This window comes from Paroedura picta, chromosome 18 (genome assembly GCF_049243985.1).
Source record: "Paroedura picta isolate Pp20150507F chromosome 18, Ppicta_v3.0, whole genome shotgun sequence".
Lineage (NCBI taxonomy): Eukaryota > Metazoa > Chordata > Lepidosauria > Squamata > Gekkonidae > Paroedura > Paroedura picta.
This window is the reverse complement of record NC_135386.1, coordinates 15,134,340-15,162,033: the sequence shown is the minus strand read 5'-3', so window position 1 is coordinate 15,162,033 and position 27,694 is coordinate 15,134,340. Positions and strand designations below refer to the sequence as shown.

General features: G+C 47.0%; 1 protein-coding gene and 1 non-coding gene across 2 annotated transcripts in view; one reads left to right on the top strand and one right to left on the bottom strand.

Moving 5' to 3' along the window:
- IGF1R (insulin like growth factor 1 receptor) overlaps positions 1–27,694 on the bottom strand; it is a 152,533-nt gene that overhangs the window by 15,037 nt on the left and 109,802 nt on the right. The window contains 14 exon segments of the mRNA XM_077317324.1: positions 805–934; positions 1,684–1,843; positions 4,016–4,126; positions 5,479–5,708; positions 6,646–6,716; positions 8,964–9,069; positions 9,455–9,614; positions 10,264–10,403; positions 11,204–11,490; positions 15,218–15,422; positions 16,925–17,092; positions 17,776–18,014; positions 19,332–19,458; positions 20,623–20,837. Coding sequence (XP_077173439.1) covers positions 805–934; positions 1,684–1,843; positions 4,016–4,126; positions 5,479–5,708; positions 6,646–6,716; positions 8,964–9,069; positions 9,455–9,614; positions 10,264–10,403; positions 11,204–11,490; positions 15,218–15,422; positions 16,925–17,092; positions 17,776–18,014; positions 19,332–19,458; positions 20,623–20,837 — 2,349 coding nt within the window.
- Positions 18,743–18,839, top strand: LOC143828141 (U4atac minor spliceosomal RNA). The gene has a single exon (XR_013227523.1). It is a non-coding gene; the product is annotated as a U4atac minor spliceosomal RNA (small nuclear RNA).

The following is a 27,694-nucleotide window of genomic DNA, read 5'->3' as shown; positions in this document are numbered from 1 at the left end:
AATGCTAGGGCTGAAGTGCAAAATGCATTAATACCTCCTTCCAACATGAATCGCGACATCAAAATCTACCTTATTTTCCCCTAAGTACTAATCAGAATTTCACTGAGCTATTGCTCAACCTCCCCACCAGACTCCTGCTCCCTTGGATGGCTGTGTGTTTATTTTTAGGCTGTCAAAAGAATTGGGGAGGGGGTAATCTTTGGCCGCCTGAACAGGGTTATAAGTCCTCCTTTTCCTAAGAATTCTGTGAAAGGAAGCTACGCAATTTCCAAAATATACTCCTCTATCCAAGAAGCAAAACTGCCAAGCCTAAAGTTTCAAAATGCATCTCCAGGGCTCTGGAAAAATGGCACAGAAACAAAAAGATACCGTTTCTCATTGCATAGCTTTACATTTGTTATGTCAAAGAATTCATCCAGGGGGTTCTCTTTATTAAAATCCAGTTTTAGCACCACCAGCAGCGCTGCCAGAGACTCCAGTTCTTTCCTCTGCTCCCTTTGCAAAGAGATGTCACCTGGACTTTATAAGCCTAAAAGCTGTACAGGTGTTTGCCTAGATTTGCTTTAGAGGTTTGTCTTTTTTTTTAAGTTTCACAGATGTTTTACAGACAAGAGGATGTAGCTCCCGGAGGGTACACTAACTTCAAACAGGGACTCTACAAAAACAGGCTGGAAACAGGAAAAACCAGATGAGGCCAAGGGCTTAAGGGGGCAATGGGCTGGCTCTTCCCCGAGTCCTGAAACCTGATTATGACTCAAAAGCATTTAAAAGTAAGCACAGCTTTAAAAGCATTTTGGTGGTTACCAAACATCCGAATGCGTCGTGAACACGCCATCCTTCAGCGATTCCGGGGACATCCAGCGGACAGGCAGCAAACCTTTCCCTCCTTTCCGATAGTAATCGGTTTCATAGATGTCTCTCGTCATGCCAAAATCTGCATTGCGCATAAAGGGACATGTGAGCACATTTAGCAGATCCCAACAGAACATATTCTAAGAACATCAGAAGAACCCTGTTTGATCAGACAAATGGTCCAAATAGTCCAGCATCTCATCTCATACAGTGGCCAACCAGAACAAATGTTGAGTCCAGTAGCACTTTTAAGACCAACAAAGTTTTATTCAAGGTATGAGCATTTGTGCACACGAACACTTCTTCAGATGCAGCAGCCAACAAAAGGGCAGAGAGGGTCTTCCCCTCCATGTGATCATAAGAAGAGCCTTGTTGGATCATACCAATGGTCCACTTAGTCCAGCATCTTGTCTCACACAATGGACAACCAGTACCTTTGCATGACCAACAACAGGGCAAGGAGACAAAGGCGTTCGTTCCCCTGATGTTGTCTCCTGGCTCTGGAATTCAGAGGCTTAGTGCCTCTGAATGTGGAGGTTCTCCTCAGTCAACAAGGCTGGTAGCCATCAATAGGTTTACCCTCCCTGAACCTATCTTATCCCTTTTTAAAAGCTGTTTATTTTGTGGCCATCACCACATCCTCTGGCAGCAAACTCCACATTTTAAATGGTTCTCTGTGCCAAATAGTATCCCTTTTTGTCTACCTTGAACCTGCTGCCCTTCAGTTTCACAGTGGTCACAACACCACAGAAAAACAACCGCTGGCCCATGTCTACCCGTTTCAATTCCTGTGACTTGAGCACGTCGAGAGGCAAAAGAGAGAGAGCATACCTCCAATTTTCACAGTAAAGTCTTCTGCAACCATGCAGTTCCTGGCAGCGAGATCTCTGTGGACAAACTTGTTAGCATTCAGATAGGCCATGCCATCAGCAATCTCGCCCGCCATCTGAATCATCTTCTTCAGGGCCGGAAGGGTCTGTGCTGGGTGGTTCTGGAGGAGGAGATGGCAACAGAAGCATGAGTATAGGGCATATCCCCCCTTCCCGCCTGTTAAAAAAATTGTGCCAGTGTGGATCATTCTTCTTAATAACATCAGAAGAACCCAGGTAGAAAAGACCGGTGGTTCCTCTTGTCCAGCATGCCGTCTCACATAGTGGCCATCCAGTTCCTCTGGAGGGCCAACAAGAAGGCATACTGTAGAGGCAAGAGCTTTCATAAGAACATAAGAAAAGCCCTGCTGGATGAGTCCAGTGGTCCATCTACAACAGCCAACCAATTCCTCTGGAGGGCAAATAGGGCAGAGAAGAACATCAGAAGAGCCCTGCTGGGTCAGACCAGGGGTCCATCTAGACCAGCATCCTGTCTCATACAGTGGCCGACCAGTTCCTCTGGAGGGCCAAAAAAGGCTGAGACCTTCTGAAGGATGAGCCCTCTTGGCAAAGGGATTCAGTTTACTGCCTCTGGTTGTGGAGGCTCCCTTTAGTCACCACGGCCATGAATCAAGTCTAATCCCCCTTTAAAGCTGTCTATGCGTACCGCATTCACTAAGTCCTTTAGTAGCTCATGCCATGTTTTAATCATTCGCTGTGTAAAAAAGTATTTCTTTTTTGTCTGTCCTACATTTACTGCCCATCACCTTCATTGAATGTCCTTCAATTCTGATATTTCAGGAGAGGGAGAAAAAGTTATCTCTGTCTGCTCTCTCCACCCCGTGCATAATTTTATCAACCTCTATCCTAAACTGAAAGGACTCCCGAGCTCCTCAGCCTTCCCAGAACACCAGCCCCCTCATCCTCCTGCTTGCCCTTGAATGTAAAAGGGGCTTGTGATAACAACCTTCATTGCAGGAGGAGAGCCTACAAAGTGCTTTGCGCAAGCACCTGAGCCAAGAAGCCCAGCCTCCCTTTCCACACAAAATGACTTGAGTGGGACACAGCTGGGCGTGCTCTCTTCGTCGCATCCTTTCTGGGCTGAGCTCTGGCCCGACCTGTTTTCTGTCTCTTTCCAGGGAGAGCAAGGTCTTGGCTTTACAATCCAGTTTTAATCTGCCTCTTACAACTGCCAGATGCCTCCACGGTGTGGCTGTAAATGATTTAGATCGGGAACTGTCCGCGATGGAGCCAGGGCCCAGGGAGGTGGGGCTCTGAGGCATCACCAGCTGCAGCTTCCAAGTGTTTGCGCTTGCTACAGCCTCCTGCCTTCGCCTACCACACTTGGACCTTGCACACGCACATGGGCAGCCGAAAACAATCCGCTGCCAGCAGGAACGTTAAATGTCGGGGAAATGACTAAGTATTAGTGTTTGTTGCAAAACACTCATTCATAATTCAGCTCCAAAACATAGGGGAGTGGCATGGAGCATTTAATTCATGAGCAATTAAATATATCTGTATGCACATGTTCCCGATGACCCTGTATTGGGCACAGCGACAGAAGGTTCGGTTTGAATCTGGGGAGCAGCTAAGTTAGTGGCACAAGGACAGGAAACGGAAGTCTCCTGGGGGGGTGGGGGGGAAGGCTGCTGTAAGGTTTGCAAAACACAGAACTCTTTTCTTGAATCTTCGGAAGCAGAGAATAAAAGGAGAACATGCCTCGAAATTACAAGAGAACTTTATTAATTGTACCGATTTTCTGCTCTTTCTCTTTAGACTCAGAGTGGAGAGCACACTAAAACATCCTAAAGTAGAACATATATGACAGTAAATAGTGGAATACTGTTTAAAAATGACCACCTAGAGCAATTCAATTATTAATGGCCCGTTCGGTCAAATGCATTGGGATGGTAGGAGAGAGTACTTAGAATAGTCTTCTCAGCCCTAGATGATCTAGAGCGTTAGCAGGGAGGCCAGAATAGGTCATCCAGGTTTGGGCTTTTTCCTTGACATGGCAGGTACCATTTTGGAACATTCCTCTCTCCACAGTCTAAAGTGGCACAGTGCACATATGAACTGCTGTCCTAAAAACTCCCTCCAAGTCCATCCTTTGCTTGTAACGTGCATTCCCATCTTAACGAGGACTCCATTCTGCCAACACCCTAACCAAGATACTACTCAGAATGATTCCTTCCAGTCTTTCTCCCAGAAAGATCTAGGAGACTGACCTGTGTCAGCAAAACTCACACAATTTCAACCCACAACTTCGCCAGGCACAGATCAGTACTCACCTCCGTGTCCGGTCGGAGAGACCGCAGATAACTCTTCAGATCTCCCCGGGTCATGAGTTCCATGATGACCAATGTGGGTTGTCCTTGAGAGACGACTCCAAGAAGTCGCACCTGAGGAGAGAAATGCTTGGGATGATGTACCTTTGTACACACAAGCCTTGACAAGCCATCTAACCCATAAAAACCCTCAACTTTGGGTAGCCCCCCCCTTTCGATTATACTATAATTTATTTATATAGTCACAGAACGGAATACAGAATACATCTTTTGGGAGATGTAATAATAATCATCTTTACTCCTGTATGCTGCCTTTCCCTGTCCACTCAGGGCAGCTCATAATAAATACCAACAATTCATTACATATTAAATATAAATATATAATGAAATTATTAATTCAATAAATTATTAAAGAAACTTTAAACACTGCCTCTTATATATATATATATATATATATATATATATATATATATATATATATATATATATATATATATATATATATATATATATATATATATATATATATATATATATATATATATATTTCTTACATGAAATGGACCAAAGAGTTACATTGACAAAAAAACTAATTACAGATAGTGAAATTTAGCAGATGCACAATTCAAGCTCATCTAAAGAATCTTAAATATTTTTAACCATTTATAACATGCGATCTGAAGAGAAACCAGAGTATACCTCTGCCTGACTCTTATAATTGTACCATTTTGTATCTCCTTACCTGTATTGTTTTTTACGCCAATAAAGGCTTTTTGTATCTATCTTTTCATTTATAACATGTCATTTTATCTACTTACATCGAAAAATCTACCTAGAGTGAAAAAAATTACATATCATTATTACATGCACCATTTCAGATACCATTATCCTTACAGTTGGCAAAGGTTCACTATAAAGGCAGGGTGCCTGAGCTGAGAAAAAGTGCAGCTTGGTCGTTATGCCACTAAATTCTCCTGGATTGATACATGGGTGCAACATCGTGATCTCTGCCTGCTCTAAATCACTTTCATCCTGGGGATGATCTTCCAAGGTAAGCCTCACATTGGTTCAGAACAAGAATCCTCAACCAGGGGGGCAAGGACCCCTGGAGATCCGCAGGAACTTCAGAGTGGGTCCACAGCCTTATCCCTCCTGCCTCAATGGACTCAACAACAAGCTAGGGAATTAGCTGATTTCATTGTTCCCCCTCCTGATCAGGAGTTTTCTTGTGGGTGGAGCCTGCATAACCTATTCCCCCCTTAAACGGCCTCCTGTATCTCCTCCCTCAGTCCTCCTAAGCCTGTCTGCTAATGTAGGTGGTGATGTCATTTTTGGTGACATGCACTTCCCAGGGCAGGGAGGTGTGGCCAGCTGACATCACTTCTGGGGCTCCTCAAAGCATGAAAAATTATTTCAGGGGCCCCTTCACAGTCAAAAGGTTGGAAAAGACTGGTTCAGAAACTTACCACATGGTGACAATTGAACTCCTTCATCACTGAGGCCTCGTTCAGAAACTCAATCCGTTCGCGCATGCTCGCTGACTCGTTGACCGTCTTGATGGCCACCCTCGTTTCCAGCTCGTCTTTCACCACACCCTTCGCGATTCCCTCGTACACCATTCCAAAGGAGCCCTGCCCAAGCTCTCGGCACATGGTGATCTTCTCCCGGGGCACTTCCCACTCATCTGGTACATAAACTGCAAAAATGACAAAGAACCATTGAGCACGAAGTTTCTGCATACTGTATCACACCATCAGTCGTAAGAGTCGATATTGTCTCCCCTGGGTCTCCAGCAGAGTCTTACACATCACCTAGTGTCTAGTCCCTTTAACAAGAGATGAACCTGAACTGAACTTAGGACCTTCTGCATGGGGGCTCAGTGAAAGATGAGCGAGCCCTGTGGGAGAACTGAACAAAAGTGCTGGCGTGCCAAGCAAGAGGGCATTCTGGACAAGATGCAAAAAAGGCAGCCTTGGAAGAAGCAAAATACAGAACTGCTTAGTTATTTTTGAGGTTCATACCCCACCCCTCTCTCGAACCTCTGGGGCTCGGGTGGCTCTCTGTACATGGCTTTCTCCATTGGTGCACATGAATGCACTCATGGACTGCTCCCAGAATACACGGAAGAAGAAACCCAAAGCAGCTTACCACATTGTTCACCGGCCAGTTCCATTTTATCTTAAGAGTAACATCTGTATGAAGTAGGTTAGGCTGAGGAAGCATGGCCAGCCCACAGTGGTGCGGGTGCCCGGAACAAACGAAGGGAAATAAGCCGCTGAAGGCATAGTTGACCAATTTGGAATTCCCAGATGGAAAAAATGGAATCGGACCTCCCCCCCCCCCCGTTTCCCTCCATCTGACCTCAAAGAGCACCTCAACCTTGCCAAAGGATCTCATATACACATAATTCATTTGCTGAAGATAGCTCAGTCTGAAAAGGCAGCTGGTGTAGAAAGCGCTAAGTTTAAAAGAAAAACGCTATCGGAATGCTTCCTTATTTCCTTTCGATTCATTCAACAACTAAAGGAGAGGTCTATCTTTCCAGCGGGTCAAACGAAGGTGCGCCAGGGGCCACCGCTGCTTCTGTTCAAGCTCCTGCCACCGCTGTTCTTGGGGCGTCTTAAGTCACTCACCGTCTGAAGCGCTGAAATATTCTGGGTTCACAGATGCATACAGCACTCCATTTCCCAGCCTGTCGCTGTTCCTGTTAAAATACAAGGGGGGATTTCCTCACTTCAGCACCCAGATCGAAACAAGGGAGAAAGAGAGAGCGCCCGACACTTCAGGTCTATTTTGGTTCTCTCACTTGAAGGTGTCGCACGACCTGCTCTAGAAAACACAGACGCATGCCCCAACAGTGGCATCCAACAGGTGGAAGTGTGAACAAAGAGTTGTTGCTTTCCTGTACATCCAAATGACTCATTGCTTAAACCGCAGAATCTCCGATTAAATGACTGAACGAGAGCCGGGTCAGCCTGCAGTGGCAGCAGCGAGACAGGAGGAAGGAAAGGAACAAGTGTGTGTGCAGTTATTCCCCCGGTTGACTTGTCTTCACTTTGCTTTGGATCAACTGGTTTTTCACTGTGGTCATTAGTGGGACAGTCAAGCAACCAAATTTATTTGTGCGGCCAAAGGCCATTGCAAAATATTTTTAAAAATTATCCAAGTTATAAGGATAAAATGGTTCAACGGTACAATGAGATGGGGGGCTGGACTGGATGACCATTTGTGATCCTGATTCCATGATCAAAGGGTTTTTGTTTCTTTCTTAAGTAAAGAAAAGGAAAATGTAAACAATAATCGCTCCTAAAGGGCTGGTAAACCGTTACTATGCTCAGTATTGCCTATTCCTGAGATTCCAAGGTAAGTGCTCTATTTAAAACTTTCCTTAGCTCTAATTTTCTTTGCTGCCAAAGCAAACACCGACATTCTTTGATTAACGTAAGAGTCATCGTCTGATAATAAAAAAATTAAATCTCCAGAATCAGCATTAAAATTTGAACCATTTAGTAATCCTTTACGCTTTTGCTGGCAGGGGCTCATGGGAACTGTAGTCCATGAACATCTGGAGGACCACAGGTTGACTACCCCTGCTTTAAGAAATGGGGTCCCAGGCTTGACATACAGGGGACATACTAAGACATCCTCAATTAACCCCTCCTGTCCTCTGGGAGGGAGAATGAGCAAGTGAAAGAATGAGGCAAAGAGAAGGCTCTCCTGACTTCGCTGCGGGTGCTATTCAAAGGGGAGCATCAGTTTCTTTGAGGAAATAAACCAAGAGAAATTACTGCCAACCACGTGGCTAACCTGTGGGACATTCATGACATTTCTAATATTCAGAGCTGAAAGTATATCACACTATGAAAACCAACAATCTACGAACTCAAAGGAGTCTACGATCCGGTTTTTTTGGCCCTGGCGCGCCTCGGTGGAATGCTCTGCTGAGTGAGATAAGGGATCTGTGGGACTTAAAACACTTCCGCAGGGCCTGCAAGATGGAATCATTCCACCAGGCCGATGGCTGAGGCCTAGAAATACCACTAATGAGTTGGCCAACCTACATAAACTCAAGATTTGCACGCCCACTCTGCAGTTAACACCAAAGTACCACACTGCCCCTTCCTCCCCTGTCGGAGAGTAGGCAATTGAGTTCTGCTTGTTTTTTAATAAAAAATTGATAGTTTTAAAATTGTTCAAAATGTTTTCATTATTGTTTTATTATATATGTTGTAAGCTGCCCGGAACCCTTGGGGCATAGAAATTTGAAGATGATGGATGGATGGATGGATGGATGGATGGATGGATGGATGGATGGATGGATGGGAAGGAAGGAAGGAAGGAAGGAAGGAAGGAAGGACCAATATCAGAAAATACATCCCAGGAATGATCCTCCAGGCAGCCTGCCCCTGCCTAAGAGCCCTTCTCCAACTTACATGGCTCTTCCTCCTGCTACCTCAGGGGTGGCCAAACTGTGGCTCCCCAAATAACCATGGGCTACAATTCCCATAAGCCCTTGATTCAAGTCCAGCATCACCCACAGACCAACAATATTCTCAGGGTGTAAACTTTAACTCTGGAGAGCTGGTGCCCAGCTCTGACGAGGGGGGTACTGACTCTAGAAAGCCTATCTGCCCCCCCACAAAAAAAAATCTTGCCATTCTCCGAGGTACTACTGGACCAAAACCTTGGCCTTCTACTGTCAACCCACATGGCTACCCGCTGGCCCAATCATCCTCCAAGGGAGACATTTCCAGAAAAACAAAAGTGGTTTCCTGCTTGCAGCCCACCCCACGAACACCCTTTTAATACAACCCGTTTTCTCCAAAGATCAAGTGCTCAGTTTTGCTTTATTATTTTAACTTAGAGGGGAGGAATGGGCCGCGAAGACCAGCCTCGAGCACAGACCTGCCCGTTCGACCCAAAACCAGTTCCACCGCAGGCCAGGCCTCACCTTTTCTTGTTGCAGACGTAGAGCATAATCAGCAGGCCTCCAATGATCAGCAGGACAGCAATGGGGAGGATAATGATGAGATGCAAGAAATTTCCATAGTCGGGGGCTGCAGCCGGTGGAATGAGAGAGACAAGAGATCATCGCTATGAGAGAGGGCCACCAGTAGGCATGCACATCCTTACGATCGCCTGTTGTTTCCTCTTTCCACAAGAGGCACCCTGTTAAATAGGTGTGGCTGAACGAGATCTGAAAGAACTACGTCTGACCCAAGATCACCCGGGAGACTGCATGTGGAGAAGCGGGGAATAAAACCCGGCTCCCCAGATTAGAAGCAGCCACTCCTAACCACAGGTTGAGGTCAGCTTTGCTGCTTCCTCACTCCGTAACAACAGAACCTCCAAACCTTGTCATCGGCAGCAAGCCCCACTTCCAAATCTTTCCTCTCACCCTGCCCTTTCCCCACAAGAGAAAAGTGTTTAGAAAATCCTTACGCTTGGGCTGGACATAGAAAGAGATGGGCTCCGTCCAGGATCCATTCCCCGAAAGAGAAGTCGCTTGGACTCTAACGGAATAATTTCCAGGACTCAAATGCATCAATTTGGCTCCCCCGTGCTTCTTATACTCTTGCCTGGAGATACATTCCCCTTTCTCCTGGGGGTGGAGGAGAGAGAGAGAGAGAGAGAGAGAGAGAGAGAGAGAGAGAGAGAGAGAGAGAGAACTCCTATTGGTGTCTCAGGTATGCAAGGCACTGAAACTTAAATCATTCTGTATCTGCTGAGCTGTTTCCAGAGGGCTTCACAGTACTCTAAACCTCTGCCCACAAGCACAAGCAGAGAGAAAACTGGGGTGTTTTGTACCTGCTTTTTAACGAGTCCCAAAGTTGCTTACAATGCCTATCCTTCCTCTCCCCACAACTGCCTATCCTTCCTCTCCCCACAACTGAGAGGTAGGTGGGGCTGAGAGAGCTCTGAAAGAACTGTGACTGGCCCAAGATCACCCAGCTACAAGTATGTTGATGTTTTTTTTCCCAACATGGCATGATTTGCCAAAAGCAAAGAACAACTCCTGGCTTTCTACCCTCTCAGTGGACCGACAGGTGCTTCTGCAGAACCCAGGAGGTATCACCTTTAGGTTCACACAGCACCCGTCTGGAAACATGAGATGGAGAGCTTCGCTTGCAACTTCCCAGAGCTCTGTGACAGCCATTTTATAAAGGTACCTGCTCCCTGTGTGGAAAATCCAAAATGATTCACCAAGCTGAGGACCAGAGCAGTTACTGACTCCAAAACGCCCTCCTTACCTCTCCTCCAACCGGCCCATATTTGATTTCGTACGTCAGGATCAACCCATTGGGATTCGGAGGCTCCGGCCATTTCAAATAAATCATGTTCTCTTCCTTCGCTTCCCACACCACGGGCCCTGGAATGTCGTCGGCTCCGGCTGTGAAAACAGGCCCCAGGAGACGATGCAATTTGTAGCAACTACGGAATAGGGCAGGGGTGGCCAGACCGTGACCTTCCAAACATCCATGGACTACAATTCCCATGAGTCCATGGACGCCTGGAGATTCACAGTCTGGCCACCAACTGCTAGATTGGTATACTTCAAGTAGATTTTCGGTAACCTCATCTCCACCACCACCCTCTAGCTGAGCAAAGAAAACAAAACAAAACCGTATTTCTAAAAGCGTATCTTCTTAAAAGGCATTCCGGAATAAGGGGCACCAATAAGGCCCATTCAACTAGACCATCAGACACAATGGAACTCAGGTCTTGACCAGTGACCTAAGAAACTCTTATTCTCCCATGTAGGAAAGAGAGGTCAGTCCCAGAATATCAGGGAAAGATACAGGCTAGTCCTGTCTCATCAGATCTCAGAAGTTAAAGAAACTTGAGCCTGGTCAGTGCTTGGACAGGAAGTCACCAAGGAAGTCCTGGGTCGCTAGACAGAGCCTGAAAGCCCTATGAGCACCGTGAGTCAGCTGTGACTTGATGGCATTTCCCACCAGACAAGCAGCAGCCATTAAGACTGGGCTTGATGGTGGCCTCCAGAGATGACAGGAACATCCTGGCTGCTGCCTTTTCCACCCTCGGTGAGGGCAGTGCCCTGAAGGGCAGCTCTGGCTGCCCACTTAATTGTGAACGCTCGGCCAACTGGAGGTGCTCTGAACACCAAGGAGAGCAGAAATGCATTTATGCTTCTGAAAACTTGTACCCTTGAGGAAGGAGACTCAGCTGTACCTTCAGGCATGGTCCTGGCTGAGACAAAATTTGCGGCACTACAGCCCAGCGTCAAAGCTTCATGGTTGCAACTGTGGATGTCGATGCGGTAGACCGTGAAGGGCAGGAGGTGGGAGATGACCGTAAGTTCCCTGCCCTCCACCTTGGTTTCGTAGAAGACGTACTCGACATCGCCCTCTTCCGCATCAGATGCGTTGGCAAAGTGCTCAGGGGCAGTGACGTTCCTGCCTTTGGTGCCGAGCGTCGCGTTTGTGGCTCTGAATAAGTCCCGTCGCTTCCGTTCAAGCCTGGAGAAGAACAAACGGCAGATCAGCATCTCCTGAAGCGCAACAGAGTGAACTTCGCACACCGAGGAAACAGAAAGGAGACAGCCACGTCACCCAGCATGGCGCAGGTCCTCATAGGAAAGCCTATGAGATTTTGGGGCACCTATCGCAAATCAAGTCAAAATATATTGAGCGGATGCTTGTAAGGGATGGTGGTCAGGTATGTCGACACCTGTGGCAGGTAGGATCAGGCTACCATTTTGAAAAGATGCCTAGTTTGTGTTGTGCCCCCCTCCCCCTTTTGATGTAGCCTTTCCTGTTTTTTTTTCAATCCCCCAGAAGATCAAACCAGAACTTAGGGCATCGAGATTCAATCAGAAGTGTTTTCAGCGAAACAGCAGAAAGAACTTCCCTGGTGGAGAGGCTCCTCAGTGGAACGGGCTTCCTCAGGAGGTTTTAAAGCAGAGGCTAGATGGCTATGCTAACTCGGTGACTCGCTCTGAATTTCAGCAGACAGAAGTGGGACAGTAAGGGGTGAGCCCGTGAACAGCTCTTGTGGCCCTTTTGGATATGCCCGGGGTTGTGTTGACCCCTGCCATGGGGTAAGGAAGAAATTTCACTTCAGGGAAAAGATCCAGGGATCCTGGAGTTTTGTCTTCTTTGCAAGGCAGTAGGGTGGAAGAAGCTGTGATTTTCCTGTAAAGTTATTTTCCTATGTTAAGTTATTGTTGTTATAATGTTATTACTGTTATCACCTGTTACCATATGTTATCTGTTTCTTTTCTTGTTCCCTGTAAACCGCCCTGAGACTTCGGGGAGGGCGGTATGTAATGTAATGTAATGTATAAATAAATATTGTTCAGGGAGGTGGCCTAGATCAGTGGTCCCCAACCTTTTTATCACCGGGGACCGGTCAGCACTTGATAATTTTACTGAGGCCCGGGGAGGTAGTCTTTTGCCAAGGGACATAGCTGCTGCCGTCTGAGCCCCTGATCCACTTGCTTTCCCACCGGCGCCCCTGACTTACTACCACCTGCTGGGGGCGCTGCCAGCAGCAGCTGTGCAGTGCCATGCTGAGGGGGAACCCCAGCCATGGCGGCCACCGGAGAGCCCCAAAGGTGAGCCAGCGGCAGAGTGGCAGGGCAGCCCCATAGGCAGCAGCCGGGGAGGAGGACAAAGAGGAGCCGCGGCCCGGTACTGCCTGATCCACAGACCGGTCCCCAGCCCGGGGGTTGGGGACCACTGGCCTAGATGCTCCCTGAGGTTCTCTCCAGCTCTGTTTCATTGCAGCTTTCACAAACCTTGCAAAAGCAGGAAGGTGTTGGAGGAAAGCTGGAAACTCAGCACCACTAAAGAATGCTGGATCAACACCCAGATTATTCCCAACCCCTCTTGCAGGAAAGGAACAGAGGAGAGGACAGACAGACTTGCAAACATATAACCAGTCGCTTTCATGTGCCCCACAGAGGAATCTCAAAACAGGTCATAATCTCGTGACTCTAACTACTCAAGGGAGTTCCAAGCTGCACCGCTCAACCACTAAGCTTTAGAAAACTTGTACGGGCATAATGTCAACCATGAAGAGATCGTTACAGGCATGGAAAAGAAAAACGCAACCAGTTAGGGAAGCGGAGCAGAGCAGAGGGAAATCGGCAGAAGTGGACAAAATCTGCATTAGCAAATCAGTCTCATTTCACTGTTTCTCTGCACACTACCATCAGCAGATCATGCTAATCACTTATGACTGGGATATAGTTATCTTCCCCTTCGTGAAAGCTCCAACCTGTGTAAATCCTGTTCCCCAAAAGATTTGTTAAAGCCCCTAAGAAGAGTTCTGCTGGATGCATCTAGTCCAAACCTGTGTCTCACCCAGTGGCCAGCCAATTATTCTGGGTTTTCAGCAACAGGGCATAAAGGCCGAGGGCCTTCCCATGATGCTGCCTTCTGGCTCTGGGGTTTGGAGATTTACTGACTCTGAACGTGGAGGGTCCCTTTTAGTCACCATGGCTAGGAGGCACGGATGGACTTCTCTTCCGTCAGTCTTTCTAACCCCTCTTGAAGCCATTTCTTGTGGTAACACCACAAAGAAATCGGTGAAATTCAGAATGTTTCTGGCATTGCGTCAGGTGGGTGGGCATGCAGCTCCAACTGTCACTGGCCAAGCAGCTTTGGTCACGGACAGGCCAGAACTGGGAGGCGATACTCTGTGAGTGGTCCCAGAAAAATGAGGGGAAGGCCAGTGAGGAGAATGTGAGAGAGGAAAAGTAAAACCTAGGGTAGAGACACAGACGAACAGGTGAGAGGCTGAAATGCCAATTAGGCTAGAGAAGTGATTATTGTCTTTAGGTTAAAAAAAATGGGGAGGGGTATTTACAGGCAACTTTTTAAAAAATCACATTTCAGGTAGCAGCCAAATTCCAGCACTCTGCTTTGGCATTCCTTTCCAGTTCCAAAGGCTGAAAACCCAAACAAATGACTTCAGTTAACACACAAAGCATTTTTCAAAAGCCAGGTGAATTACCCACTGAGTCAGTTCATCACTCAAAGGAGAAAACATGGGTGGAAATCTACTGGGTGCTTCGTCGGTGAACCTCTTACGGATGAGAACGTTTTCATTTTTCAATTAGCCCTGGAAGCTGGAAAGAAACCACGACCGAGAAAGTGCCTTGAGAGGGCTTCTGTATTATTTTACTTCTGTTGTACTTTGCCTTTCACCCTGCGGGAATCCAAAGCAGCTTACAGAATTATCCTGCCAACAACCCTGAGAGGTAGGCTAGACCGAGAGAGCACACCTGGCTGAAGGGCACCATCGGAGCTCCCTTGCCACTAGGAACTTGGATCTCTCAGATCCTAGGCTGACACTCCAACCACAACCCCACACTGCTTAGACATGGCAAAAAACCCCACAGGAAACACCAGGGAGGGGAAAAACTCCAACAAGGAAAGATGGTGATGTACTTGGGTGGCACGTTTCCGATAAAGGAAAGGCACCCATGTTTACAGTGGGAGAGAATCTACAGGGCGTGTTCTCCTTCACTGTCCCTCCCATAAAGAGCCAGGGGCTAGGTTTATTCTCCCACACCTGGGTGAACTCACAACTGCTCAGAGGCATGCTTAGACAAATTATTAAATGGTGAAAGCCTGCTTTTTTAAGCCAAGAAGCCAAATTCTGTGCATATTTGTGCAGAGCCTGAAATAAGATCATTGATGGTAACAGTGGCTAGGGTACCTTATGAGGAAGATCGATCCAGGGGACCCCCGGCCTTAGGCAGCAGTTAGGCCATTTGCTTTCTTTGGCCCCTCTTTCCACCCCTGACTCGAGGCTGGTTGGGGAGATCGAGGAATTACTGCCATGTTTAAGGAAGAGTGCTTGCACTCGAAAGCTCACACCTTGAATAAATCTTTGTTGGTCTTAAAGATGCCACTGGACTCTTGATTTTGTTTTGTTTTGTTATGTTTGTTCCAGTTTTTGTTGTATGATTTTGTCGTCCTGTTGGTTTTTAATGGGATTCTATTGGGGTTTTAACTGGACATTTTGTAACCCGCCACAAGCCGGTCTTGGGAGTGGCGGGAAATAAAATTAAATGATGTCTAAAGTTTTATATGATTTTATTGTATTCAGATGGAGTTTTTTTCCTGTTTTATTTATATTTGGTACTTGATATCTAACGGTCCATGACTGTAACGATAGATAAACTGAAACACCCAGCTTGTTGCAGGACCCTGCCATGAAAGGACCATGCCTCACCTGGGCAGAAAGATGGCGTTGTGGAGGTAGTTCTCAAAGACCTTGCGGTACTCCACCTCCTCCTTCTCGGCTTGCTTGTCCGCCTCGGTCTTCGGACAGGAGCAGCAATGGCCTTTCTCCCCCTCGGAACCCTGCGGCTTGGTCGGCTCGGTGGCCTCCTCCGTGTCGAACGTCCCATCAGAGTGTCTCCGGATGGGGACCTTACCTTCAGAAGGAGATGAAGGATAGACACGAGATGAAACAAGATGCCTGACTAGATGGACCCCTGGTCTGATCCAGGCCTCTCTGCCCCATTGTTGGTCCTCCACAGGAACTGGCTGGCCCCTATGTGAGGCAGGATGCTGGACTGGATGGGTCTCTGGTCTGATCCAGCAGGGCTCTTCTTAGGTTCTTAGGAAGGCCTCAGCCTCCCTGACCTGTTGTTGGCCCTCCAGAGGAAGCGGTTGGCACCTGTATGAAACAGGATGCCGGACTAGTGGGACAAGTGACCCAAACCAGCAGGGCTCTTCTAATGATTTTAAAAAACATGCCTCTATTGGCCTTCCAGCGGAACTGATCTCACTGTGTGAGACAAGATGATGAACTAGACAGACCGTTAGTCTAATCCAGCTGGGCTCTTGTTTTTACTTGTGCACAGATAATGCTTGTGGTTTGTATATCTACATGTACTTGTGTATATGCAGTTTAAATGCTACTTCAGTGTTTAACTGTTGGGGACCATATTTGTGTGGAAAGGGGGTGCAGAAATATTGTAAATAAATCAAATAGACAAGTGGCAACCTGCGTGTAATTTCTCCACCACAAAAGCCTGTTCATGCGCATCTCTTCCACATCCTGCTCAAGACTCTAGGCAACGTGCACAGGGCAATGAGGTGGTAAGGCGGAATGCACCATTTCAGACTTTTCGGAGAGATGAGGGGCAAGAAATATCATCCCCACAACTCAAAAATGAAGCATGCCAGAGTGTCAGGCTGGAAGGTTACGTGGTTTACTTTTGTTTTGTACTTGCAGAATTTTCTGTCTTTGCACACATGCGCACACACATACACACAACACTGTGGAAATGCCTTCCCTCCCCAGCAGCTTGACACAGTACAGTACATGCTGATCGCCTCGTCTTCAGCCCCCACACAGACAAAGAGAATATTTCCGTCCCCTGCACTTCACTCCCTAAAGAAATCTCAAAGCAGTTTCTCTTCCTTCCCGCACAATAGCGGTAGGAGGGACTGAGAGAACTCTGAGAGAACTGCAACTGCCTCAAGGTCACACAAGCAGAGCGTGGAGGCGGGTTAGGGAATTGTACCCGGCTCTCCAAATTGGCGTCTGCCGCTCCTAAGCACTACACCAACCTGGCTCTCAAGAAGAAGAGTTAGTTCTTACATCCTGCTTTTCCCAACATAAAAGAGTCTCAAAACGGATTACAAATACATATCCCTTCAACTCCCCGGACAACCAGCTGGCTGCGTGTGGAGGAGGACTGGAGAAGTGAACGCAGTTCTCAAGATCAGAGCCTGCCGCTTTTAACCGCTGCACCACGCAGGGCTGGGTGACTTGCCGCTGCCTGCCATGAGGACGGGCTCTGCCGTAGTGTCATGAACCCCTAGTTCCTGACCCGTAGTTTTCGACCCTTAGATGTTCTGCTAATCTGCTGGGTCTCAACCACTTGGTTCCTGACATGGAGGACGAGGAGGCGTCCTGTGGCCTTACCGTTGGCGCAGTAGTTGTGCTCGTACAGGTAGCTGTCCTGGGGCTGCTGCTGCCAGCGAACGATGTAGTAGGACAGGTTGCCGTTGGGTAGCGTGGGGGGCCTCCACTTCACAACCAGCTCGGAGGAGGAATTGGAAATCGAGCCCACGTCCAGCGGGATGGAGGGCACTGCGGAGGGAGCGGGACAGCAGGACGGAGAGCATGAGAGAAAATCAGGGGGGAATAGATCTGCGGAGAAGAGCTAGATCAAAGGGCACTGAAATGAATGAGTCAGTCCCGTCATCGCCCGGTCAAGACAGCCTTCAAACATGGCCATCCAATCCCCCTCCCCTAGTCTCACGTACTGCCAAGGAACTGGAGCAACAGAACTGGTCTCATGTATGTGAGTTCGGTGAATCATCAAGGTATACATTAGAGCAGGGGTGGTCCAACTGTGACTCGCCAGATGTCCATGGACTACCATTACCATGAGCATGCTGGCAGGGGACGCTGTCTCACGCAGGTGAAGCTGTCCAGGTGCGCATGCCTGCTCAACTGCATGGTGCTCCGACCAAAGGAAGAGCCTCAAACTACGTTCCACCTAAGTCAGCAAAGCCATGCTAAAACTGGGCTTTGCGTGCACATTTTTGTGTGTTCCTTGTTTTTATATGCATTCTGCATCTCTGAACCAACGGAGATCGCAGGAGACCTCTCAACCTCTCAAGGTAGACGAAGCCTTTCACCCAGCGAAATCTACCACCCCTCGGTTCATAGCCGATTTGCTGAGTCAGTGCTGTCACAGTGATACGCAAAACCTTGCGTCTTCATCTTAAATATAGCCAATATCTCCGTTCCCCCCCCCCCCTTTCTACCTGCAGCTTTCGTTCGGATGTAGACAATCTCACTCTTCGCGCCCTGAGCAGGGTTATTCTCCATCATGGTCAGTGTGACCGCCTTGACATAAATGGCATACTGAGTCCACGGTTTTAGCGCCTGCAGCAAAATCCCCGGGTTTTCGTCCTTGCCGGGGGGCAGGTCGACATCCACCATGTTCCAGCTGTTGGATCCGCAAGCATCCTGCCCGTCATACTCCGTCACATTCTTGAAGGGCCTGAAAGGGAGAAGCCAAAGAAGTGGCCAATTTTATTTCTTTTTATTATTATTATTATTAAACTTGTAACCTTGTAACCGAGTGGCTCTTAAAACATTTAAAGGGCTGGCTGGGAGAATCTCATATCGACGCTAACCCTATGAAACTGATTTATATTGAAAGACAAAACGGTGTATGCCCGTACGTACAGCCCATCACGGATGCCGTGGGAAAGAACGTTCCAATGTGAGATGGGTGGCCTCCATAAAGGTGGTCACAGCCTTCGGTTTGCAAGACATAATAATAGGACAGTTTTGGTGGTCGTTAATTCACAGGCTCAAGGTTGGAAGTGATTTGATGGCACATAGCACACACACACAATCAAAAAGAAAATCAGCGTGCAGAGCCTTGGCTGTCACTGAAAGACAAAGCGATCTCCAAGGCCGGCATTTCCTTCTTCCAAACGGCAGGTTCATGAAGGTGCTTTCTACTCTCTCTCGGCAGCAAACAGTTCTGTGCTACTAGAAGCCTGCAGCCAAGGACAGACCCAAGAATGCAACTAGGCTCTCCCAATCGCATAGTTTCTTGGCCTGCCCTGGTCCCTTAAGTGCTGAAAGTAAAATGAAAAATGACTGGCCAGATGTTCTGGACCAGAGGCTATAGGGATAGCCGCAGGCATTTTGCCCTGGGAAACTGATTTATACAGAAAGACAGACAAGAGAATGCCAGCGCATACAGCCAATTGTGCAACCGTCCTTGTCTTGGGGTTGCGCTGCTGTTCAATGAACGTATAGTGAGAACAGTACAGCCAATTGTGCTGTAGTAAAAGCTACAGCTTTTAGAAGAAGAATTGGTTCTTATAAGCTGCTTTTCTCTGCCAGGAGGAGTTTCAAAGTGGCTTACATTTGCCTTCCCTTTCCTCTCCCCACAACAGACACCCTGTGAGGGAGGGGACGCTGAGAGAGCCCTGATATTGCTGAAGAATAAGAGTTGGTTCTTATATGCTGATTTTATAAATTAAAAAATAGGGTTTTTGCACCAAAGGAGTTGATACCGGAGTCCTCAGCAAAGACTGTGACCTGGACACCCTTGGACATTACTAGCTGGTAAGCAATGGAATTAACATTTTTAAAAGCCTGCTTTGTATGACTGGTTAACTCCCCACTGTTCAGCAAGGAAAGGAAAGGAAAGGAAAGGAAAGGAAAGGAAAGGAAAGGAAAGGAAAGGAAAGGAAAGGAAAGGAAAGGAAAGGAAAGGAAAGGAAAGGAAAGGAAAGGAAAGGAAAGGAAAAGGGGGGAGTGATAAAACCTTAAGGTGCCCCAAGCTGTGTATACTCACGCTTCTTTGTAATAAACAGTGAAGCTGATAAGGTCCCTGTAGTCCTTGGGGCGATAGTATTCCCACGAGAGTTTGATCCGATTCTTCACGGTGGTGTTGGAGACAAAATGTAGAATCTGGCTCTCGCCTGCAAACAAGCAAAACAAAAACGAAGCCCCAAATCAGTGTGTTAACCGGGACGACCACAAGAAGGGGACGGAAAGGTGGCATGGGGATGGTCTGCGTTTTCGGAAAGATGCTGCATGAGTTGGGGGAAGGTCTGAACCACAGTCCACAACTGGAAGAGTTTTGCCTACATTTAGCTGGCACTCAGGAAAGTGATGGGGATCGCCATATTTTCATGTTGGATGGCATTTTTACCAAGCTAGCTAATGACCTTCAGTTTTCAAGACACTGCAGGATCTGACTAGCCGCCCACCAAGTCTAGCCTCCCGTCTCACAGAGCAGCCAGCCAGTTCCTCTAGAGGTCCAACAACAGGACACGAAGGCTTTCCCTGATATTCTTTCCCGCAATGGGTATTAAGCAGATGGCTGCCTACAGCCAAGGAAGTTCCTCTATAGACACTCAGTCTTCCTGCTCACCTTCCTTGAGGGAGGGTGGCTTGAACTAGACCCTGGCCTAAGGTTAGGCACCTGCCTGGGGCCACACATCGACTGTGCTGGGCCCATTCCCTCTTCTTACATTGAGGAAAAGTGGCATGTGTGAAGGAACTCTGATATTAGGCCACATTATGACTTCACTCCAAAGTTTCTCTGCCAGTGCCACAGCAACTAAATCCAGCTCAGCTGTACTGGCAGAGTTTAAGCATGTAAAGTAAGTGGAGCAACCAGTTGCCTAAAGAATAAAAAAATGTTTTATTGATGAAGAGAAACAACGATGGAGAGAGAAACAACTAACTAGCTAGCTAGCTGTTGTCCATGTCCCAGGGCCTTTTGTCCTGCCCAAGTGGTCATCTCCCGGACCGGGGTCTCTAACAGAGCCCCACTCTGGCAGGGGGCTTTTCATTCTCCCTCTCCAAATCAGGAAGTTCCCCTCTGTGCCTATACAGGAGGTAGTTCTGCTGAATGTTGCAGGAAGCTTCCCATTTTGCATTTTTTTTCTTCTTGGTTCATATTTTAAATTGTTTTAATGATGTGCATTTTTTATTGGGGGTTGGTTTTAATGGTTTTAAAATGTGACTTTATAAGACGTCTGTTTTCATTTTGGCGCTGCCTTGGTGGCCGGCCCTTACAAGAGCTGAAAGGTATTTCATAACGGTTGCAAAATAAAGTAACGCCGTCGCTTACGTACAGGAGGCTCTCTCCCCGTTGTTCCTCGAGTTTATATCCCCTTTGCCTTGCCGACCTTTGGTTCCTGTAACATCCTCCATCCGGTGAATCTCAGTTGTACACAGCCTAGGATTGAAAGCGAAGTACATTTTCCCCTCCCGGATAGTCAGGTTGTGATGGCTCCAGTCCCACAGCTGCTGTAGATTTTGGTTGTCCAACACATAAAATGAGTAATTCCTTTAAAGCAAAACAGAGGGAGAGAGGGAGAATATTGCAGAGTGAGTGAGCAGCAATGTTTTGACACCTTTTTTCAGTGCCTGTCATAGAATCACACGGTCCGAAGGGACCTCCTGGGTCATCTAGTCCAAACCCCCTGCAGAATGCGGGAAATGCACAACTACTTGCCCACCCCCAGTGACCCCAATTCCATGCCCAGATGATGCCCCCAACCCCCAAATAAACAACAGAATCCCTGGCCAGTCTGGTCTGGAGCAAATTTGCTTCCCGACCCCAAAGTGAGGATCAGCATTTCCCCGAGCGTGCAAGAAAGAGCCAAGCTCGGACACAATCCCTTCTGTCCACCCACTCACAATCTGCCTAAATTCACAGTATCAGATGGCTCTCCAGCCTCTGCTTTAAAAACTTCTCAAGAAGGAGAACCCACCACCTCCCGAGGAAGCCTGTTTCACTGAGGAACTTCTTCCAGATGTTTAGCCCAAAGTTCTTTTGAACTGATTTCAACCCATTGTTTCTGGTCTGACCATCATTTGCACTCATGTTCCCTCACCCCAAAATTACACAGTTCCCTCCCAGGTAGAAATCTAGACACTCCCACCTTTAACTCTTACTGGAAAAAAAGCTGTAAAAAACATTTATTAATTTATTTCATACCTCTCCCTCAGTGGGGACCCAACGCAACTTAGATCATTCCCAGCCCCCTCCATTTTATCCTCACAACAACCTTGTGGAGCAGGCCACGTGAAGAATATGTGACTGGCCCAAAGTTGCCCAGGAAGCTTCTACAGCAGAGGCAGCATTCATACCTGGGTCTCCCAAATCCCAATTCATTATTCTGACCCCATGTTGGCTCTCCCTAAAAGCTGCAAATGGAGACAGATACCCGCATCAGAGGCTGCCCCAAGGAAATAAATCCACCTAAAGGTTCACTTGGACATTATTCGGCCATCAGCTCTGGTGTTTGCCAACAGTTTACTGTTCCCTGAGCAGCTGTAAAACAGGGTCCATCCCCCTCAGCACAGGAAACACCACTTGAGTTTTTGCTTCTGAGCCACTCAAGAGTTGACTGGTTATCCAACTGGCTTTGAGCCTGATCCTGAAAGGGGCACCTTAATGCTCTTCCAAGGGCCCCAATAAACAGACCCTCATCCAATCACCTATGGCAAGCAAAGCAAGGCCCCCCAGGAGATCAGGCAGGGACCTCAAATGCTGTCATCCATCTCCTCCCTGCACCTTTCAACCCACAATTGTGGGCTCAAAGAACACATTATTTAACAAACGAACATCTTGCCAAGGGCAGGAGCCTTTACAGTGAAACACTGCTCCAGCCTGGTAGAAAGGAGCTTTCCACTGCCTTGGGGTGGGGTGCGGTGGGAGAAGGAGAGGAGAGGGATCAAGCCTTAAATAAATATACTGAGATGACAAGCTTAGCTTGAGAACTCCTGCCAGCTGCCCTGTTTCACTGGTCAGAGGGGTCAGAAGATCACAGGTTCTCACGCTACAGAAAGAAGGAAGCCCGGGAACTGTTAGATTAGGAGGGAAGACTCCGTACACGCTTGGCTCACACAAACATCTCCACCTGGGAGCAGGCCTAGGAAACAATTTTGACTGCACTCTCGGGCACTCACTGCGGGAACGAAGCCCAGTCCGAAGTTGAACCATTGGGCCACCTAGTCCAGTGGTCCAACTTAGGGCGGGGCTTCACTCACTCAGTCACTTTTCAGCTTCCGAAATGAATCAACCACATATTTTTTACTATCAACATTATCATTACTGTTCGGTTACTAGACCGCCTCTCTCCCACTGGGCTTGAGGGGGTTTACAGCACATTAAAAACGTATAGACACTAAAATTCTAAAAATCAAACACTAAGAATAACCAACTCGATCTCCCAGGTTTTCTCTACCAGGGTTCGTGAAACCATGGGTTTCCTTGATGGCCCTGGGAGAATTTCCTGAATGTGTGGGAGTATTTAAATACATTTTAAATATTTTTTAAATTTGTTAAACATTTATCAGGTGATATGACCACATATGATCATGTCCACCCACCCAACCCTCCCAAAACAACCAATGATGGGCCTGGGATAAAAAGCCCCACTTCTGGGGTCTCTCAAAGCTTGAAGAATATTTCAGGGGTTTCTCAAAAGTAAAAAAGTTAGGAAAGACTGCTCTATCTAGGAACGAAATTGGTTAATGAACTTAGTGTCACCCCTTCATTTTCTGCCATCATTTCTTTCCCCACCTGTTACATAAGGCAGGTACCTCACTGGCATGGAAAAATGGAGTTGGGAAGGACTGTTAGGATTGGAGGGTCGCCCTCTCCGTAGGTTGCCCTGGTCTCAAGAGCAGGCCTGAGGGATGAGTGCAAAACTGTACCATCTCCGTCAGGGCCCTCGTCTCAGGTGGCAGCTCATTCCCCCAGGCTGGAGTTGGGACCAAAAAGGTCCTGGCTCTGGTCGAGGCAGGACGGATGTCTTTGGGGCCAGGGACTACCAGTAGGCTTGCACTAGATGACCAAAATGCTCTCTGGAGGACATATTGGGGGAGGCAGTCCCTCAGATGCACAGGGCTCTGAAGGTCAGTACCAGCACCTCAAATCTGATCCGGAGGTCTACTGAAAGACAACCCATCTGCTGGAGGATAAAAACTCAAACAAGTCAACAGGAATAATTGAGGGTGCTGCTCAACTCTTCCGACCACTCACACAGGTCCCTTCTACCAACCTCTCAGGAGCACCGTCACAAGCAAAGGGAGTGAAACCCGTTACCTGCATCGGGGTGGGCCAGATTCTAAGCCAAGTGACCTCTCTGTCCGCAATAATTCCAGCCAAATCCATGCATCAAAGGCTTACGTTATTGAAAGAGAATGTAAGGCAGGGGTGGCCAAACGGTGGTTCTTCAAATGTTCATGGACTACAATTCCCATAAACGCCAGCCAGCACTAGCAAGGGCTCATGACAATTGTAGTCCATAAACATCTGAAAAGCTACAGTTTGGCCACCCCTTTGTTGTTTTAAGAGGGAATTCCCAACCAGGGAACCCTGGGGTTACGCAAGAGCTCCCCCAGGATTACCCAGAAGTTCTGATGGCTGCTGACATCACTAGACATCACTGGAGCCCACCCCCTGTTGCTCCACAGGCCTGGTCTCTTTCTCCACAATGGAAAATGGTAAATGATCGATTAGCTGGCTCCTGCATCTTTCTTCAGCGCCCACTTCTCTGAAGGGTCACGGCACCACTTCTGGTGTTCCTCGAAGTCCAAAAAAATACTTCAGGGGTTCCTCCACAGTAAACAGGTTGAAAAAGACTGGTTTAACAGAGAGTGAAGTCCAGATGTGCCCTTTCCAACTTTGTTCCGTTACACTATGGAATTTTAAGAATTTAAAGCTCACCAAAGCGAAGCCTGAGAAAAAAGGGAGTTTTTGCCGAAAAAACCCTCACTGGCTGCAGCATAATCCTTTTCAGCCAAATAAATCAGACACACAGACAAGCTTTCCCACGGTCCCCTCCACCCCCCTGGTTATCACCTTGCTTGATGGACCCAAATTATTGTTTATCAACTGTTCTCACCACTTATATCTGAATGGAATTCAATGTCCGGAGGGAGGGAGGAAGAACTGCACTTTCCTTTAAAAAGTCTACACCAAGAAAGGGGTTCAAACCCACATGACTTGTTTTTCATGCAAGACTGGTCCCACAAAACAAAACTGAAGGTACATTTTGCCCTGTACCCTGTTGCCAAGGGCAGCTGACCAGATGTTTCTGGGATAGCCCCAGGCACAACTGCCCTGCCCATACCCCCAATATCCAGGGCCACAGGAATCTGCACACAACGGCTCAAGAAGACAATGATGTTGCCAAATCCTCTCTCAAAGGCTACCTTACACTCCTGAATCCCTTTCTTTGGGATGACTCACAAGGGTGCCCACTCAGGATGGAAAATTGGCCCTGGGCAGAATGGTGATCCTTGACCACTTTGATTTTTGATTGTGAGTGTCAAGTTCAAAATAATCCATATATCAGTGAAGCTATGAGCTATGCTGTGCAGGGCCAACCAAGACAGACAGGTCATAGCTGAGAGCTCTGACAAAAGGTGATCCCCTGGAGAAGGAAATGGCAAACCAGTATCTTTGCCATGAAAACTCTATAGACAGGTTCAAAAGGCAAAACAATATGACGCCGGAAGATGAGCCCCTCAGGTCGGAGGGTGTCCAAGATGCTACTGGGGATGAGGAGATGGCTAGAACGAGTAGCACCAGAATGAATGAAGTGACTGGGCCAAAGCTGAAAAGACGCTCAGTTGTGGAGGGAACTGGTGGCGAAAAGACAGTCCGATGCTGTAAAGACTTTTATTCCATAGGAACCTGGAACATCAGATCCATGAATCAAGGCAAACTGGACGTGGTCAAAGAAGAGATGACAAGACTGAACATCGACATTTTAGGAATTAGTGAACTCAAATGGACAGGAATGGGTCAATTTAATTCAGATGACCATCAGGTATACTACTGTGGGCAAGGATTTCTCAGAAGAAATGGAGTAGCCTTCATAATCAATAAAAGAGTAGGAAAAGCAGTCTTGGGATACAATCCCCCAAATGACAGAATGATCTCAGTTCGAATCCAAGGCAAACCATTCAACATCACAGTGATCCAAGGTCTATGCCCCAACCACTGCTGCTGAAGAGGATGAAGTTGACCAGTTCTATGAAGCCCTACAACACCTTCTAGAAGCAACACCAAAAAATGATGTGCTTATCATCATGGCATGCTAAAGTAGAAAGCCAAAAGATTACCGGGATAGCAGGCAAGTTTGGCCTTGGAGTACAAAAGGAAGCAGGCCACAGGCTGGTAGAATTCTGTCACGAGAATACAATGGTCATAGCAAACACTCTTTTCCAACAACCCAAGAGACTACTCTACACATGGACAACACCAGACGGTCAACACAGAAATCAGGATGACTATGTGCTCTGCAGCCAAAGATGGAGAACTTCTATACACTCAGTAAAAACAAGACCAGGTGCCGATTGTGATTCAGATCATCAACTTCTTTTTGCAAAATTTAGGTTCAAATTGAAGAAAATAGGGGAAAGCACTAGGATGCTCAGGTATGAACTAAATCATATACAGTAGAGGTGACAAATAGATTTAAGGAATTAGATCTGATAGACAAAGTGCCTGAAGAACTATGGACGGAGGTTCGCAACATTGTACAAGAGGAAGCAACTAAATCCATCCCAAAGAAAAAGAAATGCAAGAAAGCAAAATGGCTTTCTGAGGAAGCTTTACAAATAGCTGAGGAGAGAAGAGAAGTGAAAGGCAAGGGAGAAAGAGAAAGATACACCCAACTGAATGCAGAATTCCAGAGAATAGCTAGAAGAGATAAGAATGCCTTCTTAAATGAACAGTGCAAACAAATAGAAGAAAACAATAGAATAGGGAGGACCAGAGATCAAAAAATTGGCAATATGAAGAGAACATTTCATGCAAAGAATGGTATGATAAAGGACCAAAATGGTAGGGACCTAACAGAAGCAGAAGAGATTTTTAAAAGGTGGCAAAATTATACAGAAGAATTATACAGAAGAACTATACAAGAGTGAGCTTAACATCCCTGATAACCTGGAATGTGAAGTCAAACGGGCCTTAGGAAGTCTGAGCAACAATAAAGCTAGTGGAGGTGACAGTATTCCAGTTGAACTATTCAAAATCTTAAGACAATGCAGTAAAAGTGCTATACTCAATATGCCAGCAAATTTGGAAAACTCAACAGTGGCCATAGGATTGGAAAAGGTCAGTTTACATTCCAATCCCAAGGAAGGGCAATGCCAAAGAACCTTCAAACTACCGCACTATTGCACTCATTTCTCATGCTAGCAAAGTTATGCTAAAAATCCTACCAGCTAGGTTCCAGCAATATGTGGACCGAGAACTTTCAGAAGTACAGGCAGGATTTCGAAGAGGCAGAGGAACTAGAGATCAAATTGCCAACATACGTGGAGAAAGCTAGGGATCATGGAGAAAGCTAGGGAGTTCCAGAAGAACATTTACTTCTGCTTCATTGACTAAGCTAAAGCCTTTGATTGTATGGAGCACAACAAATTGTGGCAAGTTCTTAAAAAGATGGGAATACCAAAGCATCTTATCTGTCTCTTGAGAAACCTATATGCAGGTCAAGAAGCAACAGTGAGAAATGGGCATGGAATCACTGATTGGTTCAAAATCAAGAAAGGAGTTCGGCAAGGCTGTATACTGTCACCTTGCCTATTTAACTTGTATGTGGAGCACATCATACGAAAGGCAGGGTTAGATGAGTCACAAATTGGGATCAAGATTGCAGGGAAAAATATCAACAACCTCAGATATGCAGATAATACCCCTTTAATGGCAGAAAGCGAAGAGGAACTAAAGAGCCTTTTGATGCGGGTGAAGGAGGAGAGTGCAAAAGTTGGCTTGAAACTCAACATCAAGAAAACGAAGATCATGGCATCCGGCCCTCTCAATTCCTGGCAATTAGATGGGGAAGAAATGGAGGCAGTGACAGATTTTATTTTCCTGGGCTCCAAGATCACTGCAGATGGGGACTGCAGCAAAGAAATTAAAAGACGCTTGCTCCTGGGGAGGAAAGCTATGGCAAATCTAGACAGCATCCTAAAAAGCAGAGACATCACCCTGCCAACGAAAGTGCGTCTAGTCAAGGCTATGGTCTCCCCAGTTGCAATGTATGGCTGTAAAAGTTGGACCAAAAGGAAGGCTGAGCATCAAGGAATTAAGGCTTTTGAACTCTGGTGCTGGAGAAGACTCCTGCGAGTCCCTTGGACTGCAAGGCGAACAAACCGGTCAGTCCTAGAGGA